The sequence below is a fragment of the Pristiophorus japonicus genome, chromosome 15 (genome assembly GCF_044704955.1).
Source record: "Pristiophorus japonicus isolate sPriJap1 chromosome 15, sPriJap1.hap1, whole genome shotgun sequence".
NCBI classification, from domain to species: Eukaryota; Metazoa; Chordata; class Chondrichthyes; family Pristiophoridae; genus Pristiophorus; species Pristiophorus japonicus.
In genome coordinates this window covers 80,463,463-80,485,159 of record NC_091991.1, presented here as the reverse complement: position 1 = coordinate 80,485,159, position 21,697 = coordinate 80,463,463, and the positions used below count along the sequence as shown (strand labels likewise).

The following is a 21,697-nucleotide window of genomic DNA, read 5'->3' as shown; positions in this document are numbered from 1 at the left end:
AACCTCTCCGCCTCTCTACCTCTCTTTGCTCCTTCAAGCTGCTCCTTAAAACATACCTCTTTGACCAAGCTTTTGGTCACCTGCGCTAATTTCTACTCATGCAGCTCGGTGTAAAAATTTTTTAAATCTCATAATACTCCTGTGAAGTGCCTTGGGACGTTTCACTACGTTAAAGGTGCTATATAAATACAAGTTGTTGTTGATCTAATCGAGGTATATAAAATGATAGAAGTATTCGATAGTTTAGATACAGAGAAAGTATTTCCTCTGGTGGGGGAATCCAGAACAAGTGGGCATAATCTTACAATTAGAGCCAGATCTTTTGGGTGCACAAGCAGGAAGCACTTTTTCACACAAAGGGTGGTGAAAATATGGAACTTAATACCGCAAGAGTCTGTGATGTTGGGTTAATTGAAATGTTGAAGACTAAGGTCAGTAGATTGTTAGGTAAGGTTATCAAGGGCTATGGAGCAAAGGTGGGTAAATGGAGCTGAGGTACAGATCAGACATGATCTAATTGAATGGCAGGACAGGCTCGAGTGGCCAAATGGCCTACTGCTGTTTCTATGATTGAAATGGTTTTGCTAGTTTGTGTACTGAGCTTGCTACCCAGAGGTTAAGAGTTCAAATCTCACCATGACACGTTGTGAAATTGAATTCAATAAATCTGATCATTTATGGAGCGGCACCAGAAAAATAATCACATAAGCTACCAGATTGCTGTAACGATCTAACCAAGGTTCTGTACAAGTTTAATATAACCTCTAATACAAAAGCAAAATACTGCAGCTGCTGGAATCTGGAATAAAAACAGAAAATGATGGAAATCTCAGCGGGTCGGGCAGCATCTGTGGAGAGAAAAACAGAGTTAACGTTTCGGGTCGACGGCCCTTGGTCAGAACTAGAGAGTGTTCAGAAAGAACAGATTCTTAACAAACACTGAAAGGGGGAGGGGAAGAAAGAACACACGGGAAGGTCTGTGATAGGGTGGAAGATGGGAGACCTACCACAGACCTTCCCTTTTGTTCTTTCTTTCCCTCCCCCGTTCAGTGCTTGTTAAGAATGTTCTTTTCGAACACTCTCCAGTTCTGACAAAGGGTCGTTGACCCGAAACGTTAACTCTGCTTCCTCTCCACAGATGCTGCCCGACCCGCTGAGATTTCCAGCATTTTCTGTTTTTATCTAATATAACCTCTCTACTTTTCAATTCTATTCCTTGGTTACTTCACACACAGCTCAAGCAAGAGGCTGGAGACCTTGTGGCTCAGGTCTGTCCTGCTGCTGGAGAGATTGTCTGTACATTCCAAGTGACGACCTTTCTTTATACTTTATTTTCTAGTGGAACACAGACAGACATGTGCACCAGGTAGTGTGTGACATCATGAAGTGTGATTGACAGGAAGTGCAACATTTTTAGAATATAGATATGTGTTCGTAGCTGAAATGTATTATGTTTGAAATGTAAGAATGTTTTTCCTTGGAACATTAAACACATTCTTTTTTCTCCTTCTTCTTTAACTTCCAGGTCCAGGAATCACTGTGCAGAGCTCCTACATCTTGCTTAGTTTTGGCCTGATCCTTGGTGCCATCAGTTGCCTGGAGCTGTGATTGTAACCAACGTTATCTTTTCTTTACATCGGTAAAGAGCTCTCCATGAGGTGACTGAATCGTCTCAAGCCTGTAAGGATATTGGCTCGCTGCAGACATCTCTGGTACCATCAAAAGCCAAATATAATACGGATCTGAAAGACTTATTGTATACTTCAAGAGGACAAAAGGCATCAAGGAACTCCCCCCTCCCTCCCACCTCCTCCCCCGTTAAATACCAAGTAAACATAACATTGGAAGTGAATCAAAGGAATTCTTTTGACTTGTTCCAATATGCCTTATTTAAACACTTACAATGATCTTCGGCAGTTGCATGATTTGATTCAATGGTGCAAGTTACCAGTGACAAAATACCATAGCTTAGAGTTTGAGGGAAAGAATTTCATCACCACACATAGGTGCTCTAACATTTAACACCAGTTAAGTGTACTAGACAATGAATGCATTGGTTGTATAAAAGTGAGTACAAGGTTAACCTTGTCATATACCATGTGTCTGTACGCAGCACCGTTCCTCCAAGTTGACCACACCCATTCTCCCATGAATGAGAACATTCTATTCAGAGAAACAGTCCTAACAAATAAAATACATGCAGTTTTATGGATATCGCACCAGATTTTCCTTTAGAGAAGTGCACACTCTGGGTGTTTGACATCAACTGCGTCTTCTAGTTACCATAATATGCATGCTGACATTGAGACATCCTACAGCCTTGTTTCTCAGTAGGATGACTTTTGCTTCTGACATGAAGCAACACACTGTAATCGGAAAATAAAATATATACATAATATATATATATAATTACAAATTTGCTTAACTTGTGTTTAGTTTTATACAGATGTGAAAGTAACAGTGCATTATAAATCTTAAATTGTAAATTTATATTTTTCGTTAACCACTCTTCTTTGAAAAGTCTGTGAGGTGTCCTGACCGTCCTCGATCAACACCCGATTAACTGGTCGGTTGTCTCACTGCTGTTTGTGGGATCTTTCTTTGTGCAGAGTAACTTGACATGTTTGCTTTTCATAAAACACTTCCCTTTTCAAGAAGTTTGATTCTAAATTGTTTTCTAGGTCCCAACCCAGTCGCCCCTGGCCAACATTCCTCCCTCGACCGACACCAAATTAACCAGCCCTTTGTCTCGTTGCTGTTCGTGGGAGCTTGCTGTGCACAAACTCTTTGCTGTCCCCTGCTTGCCTACCGACAAAACGGCCACTGCACTTAGAAGTAATGGATCGCTTCACATTTTGGGACAGTTTTGAGGGACATGATAAACACTGGCAAGCTGCAAGTGTCTTCTCAAATTTGACCGACCTTGCAGGACTTTAATACATTCCAGATCTTGGACCAAAAATCTTGCAGGACTGCAGAAACTCGTAGGATTTTGGGCATGGGTACCATACAGGATATTTTTTTACACTTGAAATCTTATTCATGCATATTTTCTTGGTGCATGTGTGATTTGCTCTTATTTAACTGGTTAAATTCCTTTTTTTTTAAATTGTAATTCAGCCAACCTATTTGGTTGCTTTCTCTCCCTCTTCATTTGAAGTTATTACACGCTGCAGTTTCTCTTCAATCACATTCCCTTCATAATTCTCCCCGTTGCTTTCCTCCTCCACTTTGATTGGCTTGGCCCCTTCCTGAGACGCACTAAGACTTCCTTGGGTCTGGCTCACTCCTGTGACGTCGCGACAAGAGTCCATGAGAGCATACATTTTCACGCGGTTTCATTTAGACCTGAATTAACAAATCCAGACAGAGAATTTACAATCCTCCTCAGCCAGTCTGCTTTAGATAGTGGCTCTGATTCTCTCAAGGAGGGGTGTTCACTTCGCCTTAGTGGGCTACTTAATCACATGCTATGGTGCCCTTTGACCCGCTTATAAACAATGACAAGTTTTCTACGCATATTCCAGTTCAATAAACAAATATGATCGAATGATACAGCACAGAAGAAGGCCATTCAGCCCATCGTGTCTGTGCCGGCTCTTTCAAGAGCTATCCAACCAGTCCCACTCCCTGCTCTTGCCCCCGTAGCCCTGCAAATTTCTTCTTTTCAAATATGTATCCAATTCCATTTTGAAAGTTACTATTGAACCTGCTACCACCACCCTTTCAGAGCGCAACAACTCGCTGTGTTAAACAAAGCGCTCCTCGTCTTCTCCCTGTTTTTTTTGCCAATGATCATAATCTGTCCAGAGTGAGGTAGTTAGAGGGTTCGTAGAGGTTAATAAATCCTACATATCAAATATCACTCTTACTTCTCAGGGTAAAGGAAAATAAATCCCTGCAGTGCCGACGAGTTGGATAGGCTACACTTCATGTGAAGTGGAGCGTTATAAACCAGCAATTCATTGATGATAAAACAGTCCGGGATGTGGGGCTGAGTGACCACGAAGATCTCTAATCTCACTTGTGAGCATTGTTTCTTCCAATTAATGTGGCAACCAAACAAATTGTGGGAAAATTTCAGTGAAACTGTGAGTGTGTTTTTCACTGGGCATCAACCAATGGCAACTTCCCACGTTAATTTATGATGTCACGACACATAGCAACTGGCAGAATTCATTCCTCATTGGTTGAATAAAATATCCCTTTCATCTAAATTAAGAAAAAAAGTAACTGTCTTTGAAAAGTAGCATTGTGTAAAGGTGAGGGGTAATTATTTGATTGAAACTGCAGAGGAGATCACAAATAATTTCAGAACCATATGGGAATGTCCGATATAGTGATGTTGGTTTGGGAACAATAGGCTTTGCACTGAGAAACGCAGAGAGTGCTATAGGGTCTGAATACCAGCATGTTCATAATTAAACTTTGCAGTTCTTACACAATTCAAACGCGACCATCTACAAAAACTGCGATTACGTCAAGCACCTAAAGCCGAGCACGACCTACGAATGGTGTAGAAAGTGCTGCAGCAGCTGCCAAAATGCCTGAAAATAGCTAACGCTTTTGTTTTGACTGTGTCTATAAAAATTTCAGTGTTACATGTTGGTGCTGTGTGAGGAATATAAAGTCCATTTATGATTCACTTGTCAATTAAGATTGAGTGTGTGACTGTTACAGATAACGCAAATGGTGTTGAATCGGCGGGTTAAAATATTAGTGCAATGTCATGCTTTAAAGCAGAGTAATAGCTTTTGAATGAAACTTAGCACAATCTTGCTTCTAGGGGTAGATTTTTCTCTTCGATTTCATGCTGTCTCCAAGCTTCGCCAGTAATAAAGGATGCAGAACTAGGCACTGTGGTATGCGATATGTGATTTCAATAGTTTTAATATCGATGGATTTTTTTGCACTGTCATTTTTAATATAAATTAAATGAGCTATTCTGATTTCAGCTATTCCATAGACCTGTCTATCTTGATTTACTTTCTAAAGGCACGTTTGTCAGATTGGACGTTTGTGCACCTCCACTCCGAGTGTTTTTTTGATTTAATTCATTTGTTATGACTGATCTCTGGACACATAAATAAATCAAAAAAGGTTTCCTCAAAGTTACTTTTCCCCCCCGTTTGTTTACTGGTCATTTTTGATATTCGATTGTGAAAGAATTCTGCCTCATTTTTACAATACAAACTATTGGCCTGCTTTATTTTCCCCCACTTTGTTTGATTAAATCAGCAAACAATGTAAAAAGCCTTCCAGTTATCTGATGGGATACCAACATGGTGCAGTCATCTGAAATACCTCTGTCCACTGATTTAGCGGGCATCTCATCTTGCACCTGTCAAGTGTGCGTGCGCTATTGTCCCACAGACAGGTTAATGCCACACTAAATTACAAGGGAATTACAGACAAACTTGCGATGTTATCCCACAATCTAATTTCAAGGCCATTCATTTTTTTTTAGCTCTGTTGAGACGTCCTCCCCAAATCCTTTCACAATACTGGAATTAACCTGATGGAACTCCCAAAATGCACAAATGTCTTTAACTGTTAAAATCAAAGCTAGTCAGATCAGAATTGGTATGTTACATTGTGTATGGGATTACATTGAAATGCAAAAAAAAAACCCGGTTCTTTTTACACCCTCTTTTATTAAACTGAGTGCTACAGTTCGTATAATCACCTAGGAGCACAGACTGCCTTTTTTGTTATCAACTGATGTACAGTTTTTTTGGGTTCATCAATTCATACAGGTATTGTAGATTAAATAAACATTAGCCTTCTGCTGATTTCTCATACCTGTTCTAGTATCAACTAACCACTGGTACTGGTGTGTAACCGCTGTTCTCAATTAAAGTTTATATAGACAGAAAACACTGGCTATTGTTTTTGTGAAGCATGTGGCTCAATTGGCCACACTTTATGGTTTAATGTCCTTCTGGCTTTTGATTAGTCATCTTTCTTGTGGGACTTTCAGTGTGAAATTACGGCAGTTTTATTTGAACAATGTACTGTCAGGGGTACCCACAAGGTACGAGTAATGGCAACCCAAAATCCCTGTCTCTAACAGTACTTACATTTTCAAAAGGTTTTAAAAATGACCATCAGAAGTTATCCCGAGCATAAGCTTCCATCCTATCAGCCTTCCAACGAGGGGGTCCCATATGGCATGGGCCTTTATCTGAGCACAGACTCACTGATCCATGACATAGAAACAGTTGTAGACATCTACTGATGTACAGGGAGACACCCAATCAGCTTCACACATCAATGAAATAATGAGCAGTCTACAGTCCTTGCTGAATGCTTTGGGGGTCGAAGTTCGGTACCACCATTTTTGAGGCGGTGTCACCGCCTGAATGCTGATTTTACCGCCGAGCGTTAGGTGCAGGTTCAAACTGCCAAATTGAGTTTTTGCCAAAATGAGAGAGCAGCACTATAAAGTGGTGTGGCACACTCATCCTCAGGCGGGAGCCCAGGTGGCCGTTCAATTTCACACGGGAGGCTGCCGGCATACTAGGTGAAAAAAACGTGAAGAAAAAAAAAAGCTAAAACCTCTCCGCCCCACACACACACTTCTCCACTGTTCCAACTAATGAAAACACGCAGAAATAAATAAATAAAAAGTCCTACCTTGCTCTCGAGCTGATTCCGCCCGAGATCCCTGATGTTCACACCACTCGGAACGCCTGCTGGGAAGCCTACTGTGGAGACCAAATATCGCGAAAGCACGCTGGATGATGTCACCACGTGGGTGGCGTTAGAGGGCACAGTGCTACCTCTTGGCGCCTCTACCAAAGACCCAACTGAATTTCTCCGGCTGCGTGGACACGCCTGCCGCCTACGGTAGGACTTTGCCGCACGTTAGCCGCCTCCCGCCAGCGGTAACGGGTGGCGTTACAAACAGAATCTCGACTCCTTATTATTGCTGCTTATATTTCACAAAAGTGGACTAAGCAAGTTGCTGGCCATAGCCAGAAGGTGGCAGAAGAAAAATGTAAATGGCATCAATACAAATGAGAGAAGAATGAGCAGGAATGAATCATCAGAAAACACACAGACCTGGGTCTACCCCTGAATTTGGATAATGCAACTGATATAGTCTAGAGTTGGGTAACGTATAGGTCCACAGTTGGGTAACATCTATGGTTTAAAGTAGTGTGACGTTATTAGTTTACAGTTGGGTAATGTATATGGTACACAGTTTGGTAATATCATCATCATCATCATCATCATAGGCAGTCCCTCGGAATCACTCACTGGTGGGACAGATAGTCGTTGAGGGAAGGGGTGGGTGGGACAGGTTTGCCACACGCTCCTTCCGCTGCCTGCACTTAATTTCTGCATGCTCTCGGTGATGAGACTCGAGGTGCTCAGCGCCCTCCCGGATACACTTCCTCCACTTAGGGCGGTCTTTGGTCAGGGACTCCCAGGTGTCAATGGGGATGTCGCACTTTATCAGGGAGGCTTTGAGGGTGTCCTTGTAACGTTTCCTTTGCCCACCTTTGGCTCGTTTGCTGTGAAGGAGTTCCGAGTAGAGCGCTTGCTTTGGGAGTCTCGTGTTTGGCATGCGAACAATGTGGTCTGCCCAACAGAGCTGATCAAGTGTGGTCAGTGCTTCAATGCTGGGGATGTTGGCCTGGATGAGGACACTAATATTGGTGCGTCTATCCTCCCAGGGGATTTGTAGGATCTTGTGGAGACATCGTTGGTGGTATTTCTCCAGTGACTTGAGGTGTCTACTGTACATGGTCCATGTTTCTGAGCCATACAGGAGGGCGGATATTACTACAGCCCTGTAGAGCATGAGCTTGGTGGAAGTTTTGAGGGCCTGGTTTTCCAACACTCTTTTCCTCAGGTAATGTTTCTGGTTCAGAGTTAGGTAATGTATCTGGACTACAGTTGGGTAATGTATGTGGACTACGGTTGGTTAATGTATATGGACGATGGTTGTGTAATATATGTGGATTACAGTTGGGTAATGTATATGGTTCACAGTTGGGTAATTTTTATCGACTACAGTTGGGTAATGTATATGAGTAATAACCCAAAGCTCCCGCATTAGCAGCGACGGGTTTTTCTCCTGGTAACAGGCTCGGATTCACCACCATCTTTGTACAGGAAGGCGGGAAGGTTCAGAGTTCAGCCCACTCGCTTCATGGCTTAACAGCATGTGCAGCAATCTTAGCACAGGAACTGAGTGGGCGGCGGTTCTGTGTCTGTTCCCAACCGGATCCCAGTGCCCGGGAGTGAAAGTCATTGTGTCATTTATTTTATTCTCCAAGGCGCTTCACAGGAGCATTATCAAACAAGGAAATTACATCCAGCTGCTGGCCGAAGGGACTCTGATGCCGGCTCCGAGTTGGCTGAAGGGACTCCGGGGCTGGCATTTAACGGGCCGAAGGGACTCCGGGGCCGGACCAGGACAACAAAAGGCCGGCGGCGCCAATGGAGCAGTGCCAGGGGAGTAACCTACTACTGATTTATATTTTAGGCTTTTAATCAACTTTTAATCTATTTTTAAACTTTTAATCAACCTGAGTAACTTTTTAAACCATTTGGGAAAATTTTTAAACAACTTGGAGAATTTCTCCTTTGAAACCTCTGGAGAAACTTTTAAATAATTTTGGAAAACTTTGGAAGAAACTTTTAAAACATCCCTCAGAACTCCAGCAGACAGCTGACCTTCCCAATGCCTGCCCCCAACCAAGCCTTGGGCCACTTACCATCAGGGGCGCTACTCGGTGCCGAGCTTGCGGCCAACACCTCACCGTAGGCAACTAGGCTCATACAGCAGTGCCTGGTCTCCAGTTATCTTGGACCCCCCTTGCCACTGGACCAAGACCTTGCTTAAGCTAAGCCCTTGTGGTTGCCGGTGTGCGGCGGCCACCCCACGTTAAAAGAACTCACGCACCGGCATCTTCCACTTCGTTAACATGAAGTTCGGGACCTGGAACGTCAGGACCCTCATGGACAACTCCAACAGCGACAGGCCGGAACGCCGCACCGCCATAGTTGCCCGGGAACTTAAGACGCTCTGATGTCGACATCGCCGCCCTAAGCGAGACCTGGTGGGCAGGGAAAGGCCAGCTCTAGGAACAAGGTGGAGGTTACACCTTTTTCTGGAAAGGAAAACCAGAGGAAGAATGCCGCCTTCACGGAGTCAGCTTCGCCATCAAAAATGAGCTGGTCGACTGCCTCAAAGACTCCCCCTGCGGGGTTAACCAACGCCTCATGACTCTTCGTCTCACCCTATTCCAGAACCAATGCGCCACAGTCATCAGTGCGTACGCCCCTACACTCGATCCAACGGATGAGACTAAAGAGGGTTTTTATTCCAACCTCGAGACATTCCTGTCCCGCGTCCCCGCGGGCGACAAATTGATCCCCCAAGGTGATTTCAACGCCAGGGTCGGCAAAGACACAGCCCTCTGGGCAGGTGTGACTGGCAGAGAGAGGGTAGGGAAAGCCAACTCCAGCGGTACCCTACTCCTGACAAAATGTCTAGAACATGAACTCCTCACCACCAACACCCTGTTCTGCCAGAGGAACAAATACAAGGCATCGTGGCAACACCCGCGCTCCAACACTGGCACCTGCTCGACTATGTCATCGTCCAAGCCAGGGATCACAAGGATGTGCGCATCACCCGCGCCATGACAGGAGCTGACGACTGCTGGATGGACCACCGCCTAATCCGATCCATTATCGACATTAACATGGCCCCAAAGCAGAGGGGACAGTAGAAGCAGTGCCGCAAAAAAGTAAATGCCATGACACTTAAAGACTCAGCTAGGAGAGCCCTATACAGCCAGCGCCTCACAGCTAACCTGGCGTGCCATGATGACCCTGAGATGCTGAATGCCCACAGCGCTTGGTCTGCCCTCCAGGCCTCCATAACCAGTGTCTATGAAGAGACACTTGGTCACTCAACCAGAAAACACCAGGACTGATTTGATGAAAATGATGAGGAGATCAAAGAACTAATAGATCGCAAGCGCAGAGCATTTTTGAGCCTCAAGCAACAATCTAACTCGGGAGCAGCAAAGCAACATTACAGATGGCTCAAGGCTGAGGTCCAACAAAAAACCTAAGGCCTAAAGAACAGGTGGTGGATGGAGAAAGCACAGGAGATACAACAATTGTCCGACAGCCACGATATGCGAGGATTCTTCATCGCAGTCAAGGCCATCTACAGTCCAAACTCCCAAGGCCCCACCTCACTGCTGGCCAAGAACGGGGAGACACACATCAAGGACAACGAGGCTGTCAAGGCCCACTGGAAGGAGCACTTCGAAGATCTCCTGAAACGAGATTCTGCCTTTGACTCGAGTGTTCTCGACTCCATCCCACAGCATGCGACCCGCCATCACCTCAGTGAAACCCCAAATTTGCACGAGGTAGGAAAAGCCATAAAATAGCTCAAGAACAACAAGGCTATGGGAGCGGATGGAATCCCTGCTGAGGCGCTAAAGTATGGTGGAGAGGCGCTGTTGGCGCGGATACATGACCTCATCTCATCTGGAGGGAGGAGAGCATGCCAGGAGATCTCAGAGATGCAGTGATCGTGACCATCTTTAAAAAAGGGAATCTCTCTGCTATCAGCCATTGGGAAAGTCGTCGCTAGAGTCCTCCTCAACCGTCTTCTCCCTGTGGCCGAGGAGTTCCTTCTGGAGTCACAGTGCGGATTTCGTCCCCTACGGGGCACAACGGACATGATCTTTGCAGCATGACAGCTGCAGGAAAAATGCAGGAAGCAGTGCCAGCCCTTACACATGGCCTTTTTCAACCTTACAAAGATCTTTGACACTGTCAACTGCGAGGGTCTATGGAGCGTCCTCCTCCATTTCGGATGCCCCCTATAGTCTGTCAACATCTTTAGCCTGCTCCACGACGACATGCAGGCTGCGATCCTTACCAACGGATCCATTACAGACCCAATCCACATCCGGACCGGGGACAAACCGGGCTGCGTCATCGCTCCAACCCTCTTCTCAATCTTCCTCACTGCCATGATCCATCTCGCAGTAAACAAGCTCCCCACTGGAGTGGAACTAAACTACAGAACCAGTGGGAAGCTGGTTAACCTAAGCTGCCTCCAAGATCACCCCAACCTCTGTCGTTGAGCTACATTACGCGGACGACGCCTGCGTCTGCGCACATTCTGAGGCTGAACTCCAGGACATAGTCGATGTATTTGCTGAGGCATATGAAAGCATGGGCCTTACACTAAACATCCGTAAGACAAAGGTCCTCCACCAGCCTGTCCTCGCCGCACTGCACTGCCCCCCAGTCATCAAGATCCACGATGTTGTGCATGCAATAACTGTTAGACTGAGTACTGTTTAACTCCAAGAGGTATAACCTTGACTCTGCTTTATTAAGACCCAAAGTGACTAATATACAAAATGGCTGGCCTTTTATACTTCGGCTGCACCCATGCGTGTGCAGTCTAACGGTCTCCAACAGTGACACCATCTAGTGGCTAGTGATCCCAAAAGTACATACATGACAATACCCCCCCTCTGAGATATTAACACAGTCTTTTACAAATTGAGACGGTCCGGTGTTTTATGCTCCAAGGTTGACTGTCTCAGTTCAACTCCAGCTTTGGGTGAGTGTTCAGAGTCTGTTGTGACTGGTGGCTGGGTGGCTGACCTGGTGGGAGTGGCAATGGCCATGTCAGGGATAGAAAGTCCATTTTCATTGAACATGTCAGTGATTGAAAGTCCCGATTCACTGATGACCACTGAGTCCTCTGATGACTGGGGGTCGGTTGGTTGGTCGTCGATTGTCTCTTCCTCCGACTGTTCCGGTTCGTCTGTGTGCCACAGTTTTGTCTGATCCATATGTTTTCTGCATGTTTGCCCATTTTTGAGCTTGACAATAAATACTCTGTTGCCCTCCTTGGCCATGACAGCACCAGCGATCCACTTGGGACCCTGACCAGAATTCAGAATATATACAGGATCATTTACAGAAATATCGCGTGTCACAGCTGCGCGATCGTGATACCCTTGCTGACTTTGTCTTCTATATTCAACATGATTATTCAAGTCGGATGTACAAGAGATAGCTTGGTCTTAAGACCTCTCTTCATCATTAGTTCAGCAATCATGTGTGGTCTTGACCTGTAACTAAGCAGTATACATGACAGGCGGGTCTGCAGTGACCCTTGGGTTACTCGCTTCATACTCTGCTTGATGATTTGGACAGCACGTTCTGTTTGCCCATTGGATGCAGGATCGAATGGTGCTGACCTTACATGTTTGATACCCTTGAGTTTCATGAACTCTTAAAACTCCTGACTGGTGAAGCACGATCCATTGTCGCTCAGAAGGATGTCAGGCAGACCATGTGTCGCAAACATGACACTGAGATTCTCAATGGTAGCTGTGGATGTGCTGGATGACATGATTATACACTCTATCCACTTCCAATATGCTCCACCACAACTAAAAACATCTTCCCCAGGAAGGGACCTGCAAAGTCTATGTGGATCCTGGACCATGGTTTCGACAGCCAAGACAACAAACTCAGCGGCGATTCCGCTGGTGCTTTACTGAGCTGCATGCAAGTGTTGCACTGATGCTCACATGATTCCAGCTCAGAGTCAATTCCCGGCCACCATACATGAGACCTGGCGATGGCTTTCATCATTACAATGCCGGGATGTGTGCTATGTAGCTCACGTACAAATTTCTCTCTCCCTTTCTTGGGCATAACAACAGGATTGCCCCATAGTATACAATCCAACTGAATACACAGTTAGTCTTTGCGACGAATGTAAGGTTTGGTCTCCTTGCACGTTTGCTTGGGTATGGTAGACCAATTACCTTTGAGGATGCAACTCTTCACCACTGATAAAATTGGGTCCTGGCTGGTCCTGGTTTTAACTTGTTGAGCCGTGACAGGGGTTCCTTCACTCTCAAAAGCATCCATAACTAACAATAGATCCGCCGGTTGTGGCGTTTCCACTTCCGGTGTGGGCAACGGCCAACGGCTCAAGGCATCGGCACAATTCTCGGTGACAGGTCTATGGCGAATTACATAATCATAAGCGGATAATGTCAGTGCCCACCTCTGGATGTGGGATGAAGCATCGGTATTGATACATTTGTTTCCAGAGAACAGTGAAATGAGCGGCTTGTGATCTGTCTCCAATTCAAACCGAAGACCAAACAGGTACTGGTGCATCTTTTTAACCCCATACACACAGGCTAGTGCTTCTTTCTCTACCATGCTGTAGGCTTTTTCTGCTTTAGACAAACTTTTTGAAGCATACGTGACTGGTTGAAGTTTACCCGACTCATTAGCTTGTTGGAGTATGCAACCAATTCCATATGACGAAGCATCACAGGCCAATACTAAACATTTATATGGGTCATAATGTACCAGCAGCTTGTTAGAGCAAAGCAGATTAGTGGCTTTCTCAAAAGCTCCGTCTTGAGACGCACCCCACACCCAGCTTTCGCCTTTTCTTCACAGCAGGTGCAGTGGTTCGAATAAGGTGCTCAATTTAGGTAGGAAGTTACCGAAGTAGTTGAGTAGACCCAGGAACGAATGCAGCTCCGTCACATTCTGCGGCCTGGGTGCATTCTTGACGGCCTTGGTTTTCATGTCCGTGGGTCTGATGCCATCAGCAACAATTTTTCTCCGCAGGAATTCAACCTCTGGTGCCATGAAGACGCGTTTCAGTCTGAGTCCCGCTTTGTCCAGATGATGTAGAACCTCTTCCAGGTTGTTCAGATGTCCCTCGGAGTCACGAACTGTGATCAGGATGCCATCTTGGATCACGACGGTTCTGGGAATGGATTCAGTAGACTCTCCATGTTCCTCTGAAATATTGCTGCAGCCAAGCAAATTCCAAAAGGGCACCTGTGATAAATAAACAGTCCTTTATGCATGGTAATGCACGTAACTCTCTTCAACATCTCGATAAGCTCCTATGTCCTGTAGGCCGATGTCAAGTCCAGTTTGGTGAACAACTTCCCCTGGCTAGCGTTGCAAACAAGTCATCAGCCTTCGGTATCGGGTACTGATCCTGTTTCTGTCATGTATTTCACCATCTTGCAATGACTATAAGTATGTAACTGTAACTCATGCATACTGTACCTGTACCCTTGTAATGCACACCCTGACCACAGGGAGTGAGCTCCTCACCTGGACTTCCAGGTATAAAAGAGGAGGTCCCACCCAGGATCAGCACTCTTCAGTCCTGGAAATAAAGTGAAGGTCACAAAGTGACCGTGTCTGATACATCCATGCCTCATGTGAGTTTGTAACAAGGTGCAGAGACACTACATCTGGCGACGAGAATCAGAAATCACCGAACCACGAGGATGGCCACCGGTGGCACAGAGGAACGCTACTGTGTGGGCGATGACTGGGACGACTTTGTGGAAAGACTCCAGAAGAGCTTTGTCACAAAGGACTGGCTGGAAGAGGCAGTGGCTGACAAGCGGACGGCGCATCTACTGACCAGCTGTGTTTCACAGACGAATGCGCTGATGAAAGTCCTGCTCGCACCCCAAAAGCCAGCGGACAAGTCCTTCGAAGATCTCAGCCAGCTGATCAGTGAGCATCTCAAGTCGGCAAGTAGCGTACACATGGCCCGGCACCGGTTCTACTCTCACCGGCGTCGGGAGGGTCAAAACCTCTCGGACTTCGTGGCAGAACTGCGACGCTTGGCCAGTCTCTGTGAGTTCTCCGATACCTGCAGGGGGGCGATGTTAAGGGACTTTTTCATCGAAGGCATTAATCATGCCGGCATTTTCAGGAAGCTCATAAAATCTAAGGATTTGACTTTAGAAGGGGCAGCGTTGATAACTCAGACCTTCATGGCAGGGGAAGAGGAGACCAAGCTAATTTACGCACACAGCCCTGGTTTCAATGTTGCGATGAACCAGGAAGTTAATGTTGTAAAAAGGACACAGAACCCCACAGGCAGGCAAGGGCAATTCGACACTGTCCAGGCAGCAACAAGCTCCAGGGTGGGCCTGCAACAGGGACAATGGAAAGGGGATCGGCAATTCACGCCATCACGAGGAACAATGCATCCTGTGATGGGACAATTAACACCCTGCTTAGAAGGCTTAGAAACAGCCAAATGAGCCATCAGAGAGGAATGCCTGGGAATAGCCCTTTTGTTAACAGCAATCTCAGCTCATGTTGGAGATGTGGGGGCAGATACATGGCAAAAATCTGCAGGTTCCAACTTTACACCTCAGGGATTTGTAATGCCAAGGGACACCTGGCCAGGATGTGCAAAAAGGCAGTAGCGAGGCTAGTCTGCGAGACAGAGGAACCAGACAAGGGGTCTGCAATGCAGGATGAGGCCTGGGGAACAACCATGGATGCTGAAGTTCAGAGAGTTCATGTGGCCGACGTCCACAGCTCATACACTAAAACGCCACCCATGATGATGAAAGTCTTACTGAATGGCATCCCGGGTGCACATGGAGCTGGATACCGGAGCTAGCCAGTCACTCATGAGCGCCCAACAATTTTAGAGACGATGGCCACACAGACCTAGCAGGCCCAAACTGGAGCACATTGAGACGCAGCTATGTACGTACACCAAAGAGATCATCCCAGTGCTGGGCAGTGCAAACATGGTGGTAACGGATAATAGATCACAGAACCGGTTGCCACTCTGGATTGTTCCGGGAAATGGCCCCGCGCTCTTGGGGAGGAGTTGGCTAGCTGAGATGAATTGGAAATGGGGGGATGTGCACGCCATTTCATCCGTGGAGCGAAGTTCATGCTCGTAGGTATTGCAAAAATTCGAGTCACTCTTTCAACCCGGTGTCGGAACGTTCAAGGGCACCAAAGTAGTGATACACATCACTCCGGACGCCAGACCAGTGCACCACAAAGCCAGAGCGGTGCCGTACGTGATGCGTGAAAAAATTGAAAGTGAACTGGACAGGCTGCTCAGAGAGGGCATAATTTCGCCCGTTGAATTCAGCGACTGGACAAGTCCCATTGTTCCCGTCCTCAAAGCAGATGGCTCAGTTAGGATTTGTGGCGACTACAAAGCCACCATCAACCGAGTGTCGCTGCAAGACCAATACCCGCTCCTGAGAGCGGAGGACCTTTTTGCCACGCTGGCAGGTGGTAAGCTGTTCACGAAGCTGGACCTCACTTCGGCCTACATGACTCAGGAACTGGCTGAAGAATCCAAGTTTCTGACCACCATCACGACACACAAAGGATTATTTGTTTACAATAGGTGCCCGTTTGGCATTCGTTCGGCAGCGGCTATCTTTCAGCGAAACATGGAAAGCTTGCTCAAGTCCATCCCTGGAACGATCGTGTTCCAAGACAACATCCTTATAATGGGTCGAGACACTAAGGAACATCTCCGCAACCTGGAGGAGGTGCTACGCCGATTGGATCGGGTAGGCCTGCGGCTGAAAAAGGCCAAGTGCGTGCTTTTGGCCCCAGAGGTCGAGTTCCTGGGCAGGAGGGTTGCCGCAGACGGGATCCGGCCCACTGAATCAAAAACCGAGGCGATTCGCCGGGTGCCGAGGCCCAGCAACACGTTGGAGTTGCGATCATTCCTGGGACTCTTGAACTATTTTGGGAACTTCCTGCCGAACTGAAGCACATTGTTGGAGCCATTACACATGTTCCTCCATAAAGGTTGTGAATGGGCTTGGGGGGATTGTCAAGAACGGGCTTTCAATAAGGCGAGGAACCTGCTGTGTTCCAATAAACTGTTGACTTTGTCTGACCCCTGTAAAAAACTGGTTTTAACATGCGATGTGTCATCCTACGGGGTTGGGTGTGTGTTGCAGCAGGGTAACGATGACAGCCGACTCCAACCGGTGGCTTACGCCTCCAGGTCGCTCTCCCAGGCAGAGCGTGGATATGGCATGGTCGAGAAGGAGGCACTCGCGTGTGTGTACGGTGTGAAAAAGATGCACCAGTACCTTTTCGGTAGACGGTTCGAGCTAGAGACGGACCACAAGCCGTTAACATCCCTGTTGTCCGACAGCAAGGCTGTCAACGCTAACACATCAGCTCACATACAGCGATGGGCCCTCACGCTGGCTGCGTATGACTACACCATACGGCACCGGCCAGGCACCGAAAATTGCGCTGACGAGCTCAGCAGGCTCCCACTGGCCACCACCGAGGGGGCGTCGGAGCAGAGCGCCGAGATGGTCATGGCTGTTGAGGCTTTTGACACTGCGGACTCCTCCATCACATCCCGACAGATCAAACTCTGGACCAACAGGGACCACCTCCTATCCATGAAAAAGAAATGTGTCCTGACTGGGGACTGGGCGCCCGCACACAGGGCATGCCCCGAGGAAGTCAGGCCGTTTCAGAGACGGATGGATGAACTCTCCGTCCAAGCCGACTGCCTGTTATGGGGCAGCCGGGTAGTCATGCCCCAGAAAGGAAGGGAAGCGTTCATCAGGGAACTCCACAGCGAGCACCCTGGCATCGTGTTAATGAACACCATTGCCCGGTCATACGTGTGGTGGCCAGGGATTGACTCAGGCCTGGAACACTGGGTTCGCAGGTGAACGACGTGTGCCCAGCTGGGCAATGCCCCCAGGGAGGCCCCACTCAGCCCGTGGTCCTGGCCCACCAGGCCATGGTCACGTATTCACGTAGACTATGCGGGCCCGTTCATGGGAAAAATTTTCCTGATCGTTGTCGATGCATACTCGAAGTGGATCGAGTGCATCATATTGAACTCGTGCACGACATCCATCACCGTGGAGAGTCTGCGTACGGTTTTCGCAACCCACGGCTTGCCAGACATTCTGGTCAGCGATAATGGCCTGTGTTTTACCAGCCATGAATTCCAGGAGTTTATGTCGGGCAATGAGATCAGTGGCCAATGGCCAGGCGGAACAGGCGGTCCAAGTCATAAAGCAGGGCATGCTACGCAGCCAAGGACCCTCCCTTCAGTACCGTCTATCGCGCCTCCTGCTGGCCTACAGGCCCCGGCCGCACTCGCTCACGGGAGTCCCGCCAGCGGAACTCCTCATGAAACGCACACTCAAGACGCAGCTGTCCCTCATTCACCCAGACCTGGCAGACATTGTTGAGGGCAAGCGCCAGTCCCAAACCGAGCTCCATGATCGAGGCTCAAGGGGGAGGTGTATAGAAATAGATGACCCGGTATTTGTTCTTAACCATGCTTTGGGACCCAAATGGCTTGAGGGCACCGTAATTGGCAAAGAAGAAAATAGGATCATGGTGGTCAGACTAAACAATGGGCAGATATGCCGCAAACACTTGGACCAAGTAAAGAAAGGGTTCAGTGCAGACATGGAGGAACCGGAAGAAGAGCATGATGAGATAGCACTCACACCACTGCCAGCGCACGAGCAACAAAGACAGCCCTCAGCATGCACAGTCCCTGCGGCCAGCCCGGACAGGCCGGAATCACCTCAAGTGACAGAGACGCGGCGCTCCATGAGAGAGCGCCGACCACCCGATAAACTTAACCTCTGAAACTAAAAGACCTAAGGGGGGAGGTGATGTCATGTATTTCACCATCTCGCAATGACTATAAGTATATAACTATAACTCATGCATACTGTACCTGTACCCTTGTAATGCACACCCTGACCACAGGGGGTGAGCTCCTCACCTGGGCTTCCAGGTATAAAAGGGGAGGTCCAACCCAGGATCAGCACTCTTCAGTCCTGGAAATAGAGTGACCGTGTCTGATATATCCATGCCTCGTGTGAGTTAGCAACAAGGTGCAGAGACACTACAGTTTCGAAACCCTGTTGATCATAGCCTTGTAGTCTCCATAGATTCTGACCGTGCCATCACTTTTCGCACAGGAACAATGGGGCTGGCCCATTCATTAAATTCGACCAGTGATATGATCCCTTCGCGCTGGAGTATATCCAGTTCAATTTCGACCTTCTCCCTCATCATATATGGAACTGCCCGAGCTTTATGATGAACGGGTCTTGCATCCAAGTCCATGTGGGTCTGCACCTTGGCTCCCGTGAAGCTGCCGATGGCTGGTTCGAATAGCGAGGGGAACTTGCTCAGTATTTGGGCACATGTATCTTTCTCCGATGACAATGCCTTGATGTCATTCCAATCGCATCTGATTTTTTCAAGCCAGTTCCTGCCGAACAGCGTTGGGCCATTGCCTGGTACAATCCATAGCGGTAACTCATGAACTGCACCGTCATGCGACAGTTTAACTGTGGCACTGCCAATCACCATTATGAGTTCTTTGGTGTATGTGCGCAACTTGGCATTGACTGGACTCAGCCTGGCCTCACAGCCTTAGTGTCCCACAGCTTGTCGAATGCCCTCTGGCTTATTATCGATTGACTCACCCCCGTGTCCAGTTCCATCGATACCGGCACCCCATTAAATTTCACATTGATCATTATTGGTTTGCTCTTAGTTAGGAACGAGAACAGTACATACACTTCCTCCTCTGGTATTTCGGATTGCGTATCCGGATCCACGCTAGTCTGACCATCATCCTCCACATGTGTCGCAGCACGCTTGCTCATCTGCGGACACTTGAGCTGGAGATGCCCCACTCTCAGACAGACTTTGCAACTATATTGCTTCAATCGGCACTGCTGGTGCCGGTGACGTCCCCCACAACGCCAACATGGAAAAATCGGATGCATTCCCGCTGGCGGACTTTGAGCAGCCACAGGTTTCGCGTATGCAGTTGGGAAGGCCCTGCCATGTGCCGCTATGCCGAACGCAGAATCAATCACATTTACAGTACTTGCCGAGTTTCAATTTTTCACTGATATCTGCTTTAGACTTCTATCCGTCGTCATGCATGACTGAACGATCATGATGGCCCTGTTCAAATCCAACATCTCCACCGCCATAGTTTACGCAGGATCACCTCGTGGTTGATGCTGATTACAAAGAAGTCCCGCAGCATGTCTGCCAACACAGCCCTGAACTTACACGGTCCGCTAGACGTCTCAGGTCGGCACCACATTCCGCCGCATTCTGGCCCTCTGAGTGAACGTGCGTGTAAAATCTGTATCTCGAGATGATGATGATGTCTTCGTCTGACTTAAGGTGGTCCTGTACCAGTGTACACAATTCGTCATATGTCTTCTCTGTTGGATTCACAGGCAGGATTCTTTATCAGGCCATAAATTTTTGGACCGCAAACCGTGAGGAACACCGCCCGGTGCCGATCCGCATCGCCGATCTCCATTTTGTTGACCACAAAGAACTGGCTCAAATGGCTCACAAAGTCTGCCCAATCTTCTCCTTCCACAAATCATTCCAACAATCCAATTGTGCTCATTTTTGCATCAAAGGTTCTTGTTGCCTCGTCACCAAATGTTGTGTAATAACTGTTAGACTGAGTACTGTTTAACTCCAAGAGTTATAACCTTGGCTCTGCTTTATTAAGGCCCAAAGTGACTAATATACAAAATGTCTGGCCTTTTATACTTGGGCTGCACACACGTGCGTGCAGCCCAATGGCCTCCAACAGTGACGCCATCTAGTGGCTAGTGATCCCAAAAGTACATACATGACACACGGCGTGGTCCTCGACAAGATGGACCATTTTCCATTCCTCGGAAGCCTCTTATCAACAAGAGCAGACATTGATGCAGAGATTCAACACCGCCTCCAGCGCGCCAGTGCAGCCTTCGGCCACCTGAGGAAAAGAGTGTTCGAAGACCAGGCCCTCACATCTACCACAAAGCTCATGGTCTACAGGGCTGTAGTAATACCCGCCCTCCTGAATGTCTCAGAGACATGGACCATGTACATTAGGCACCTCAAGTCACTGGAGATATATCACCAATGATGACTCCGCAAAATCCTGCAAATCCCCTGGGAGGACAGGCGCACCAACATTAGTGTCCTCATCCAGGCTAACGTCCCCAGCGTTGAAGCACTGACCACACTCGATCAGCTTCGCTGGACAGGCCACATAGTTCACATGCCAGACACGAGACTCCCGAAGCAAACGCTCTATGTGGAGCTCCTTCATGCCAAATGAGCCAACGGTGGGCAGCGGAAAAGTTACAATAACATCCTCAAAGCCTCCCTGATAAAGTGCGACATTACCACTGACACCTGGGAATCCCTGGCCAAAGACCGCCCCACGTGGAGAAAGTGCATCCGGGAGGGCGTTGAGCACCTCGAGTCTCAACGCCGAGAGCATGCAGAAATCAAGCGCAGGCAGCAGAAAGAGCGTGCGGCAAACTGGTCCCACCCACCCTTTCCCTCGGCGACTGTCTGTCCCACCTGTGACAGAGTCTGTGGCTCTCATATTGGACTGTTCAGCCACCAAAGAACTCACTTTAGAAGTGGAAGCATGTCTTCCTCGATTCCGAGGGACTGCCTATGATGATGGTTCAGAGTTGGCTAATGTATATGGACTACAGTTGGGTAATGTATATGGTCACAAACTATACCGTCACTGGAAACTACATTTCCCCAATGCTCCTTTCGTAGCCACTGCCTCAGGCTGAGCCAGGCCATTTGCCACCGAGTCATCTCATTTCACCCTGACTTGAGCTTTCAACCCCATATCCTCTCTATCTCTGTAACCGCTTGTCTCCTAACTCATCCTTCTTCCACTGAAAGCCCTATATCTGCATTTATCACCTTCAAGCTCAATTACTCCAATACTGTCCTGCCTGGTCTTCCAGCCTTCACCTTCCATAAACTTCAGCTCATCCAAAACTCTTCTGCCTGT

At 47.6% G+C, this 21,697-nt stretch overlaps 1 protein-coding gene across 1 annotated transcript in view; it reads left to right on the top strand.

Moving 5' to 3' along the window:
- The window catches only part of cntn1b (contactin 1b), a 1,027,096-nt gene extending 1,021,230 nt beyond the window's left edge, over nt 1–5,866 (top strand). Inside the window, exon 25 of the mRNA XM_070900643.1 lies at nt 1,526–5,866. Coding sequence (XP_070756744.1) covers nt 1,526–1,608 — 83 coding nt within the window. The 3' untranslated portion in view covers nt 1,609–5,866. The remainder of the gene's footprint in view (nt 1–1,525) is intronic.
- The last annotated feature ends 15,831 nt before the right edge of the window (nt 5,867–21,697 follow it).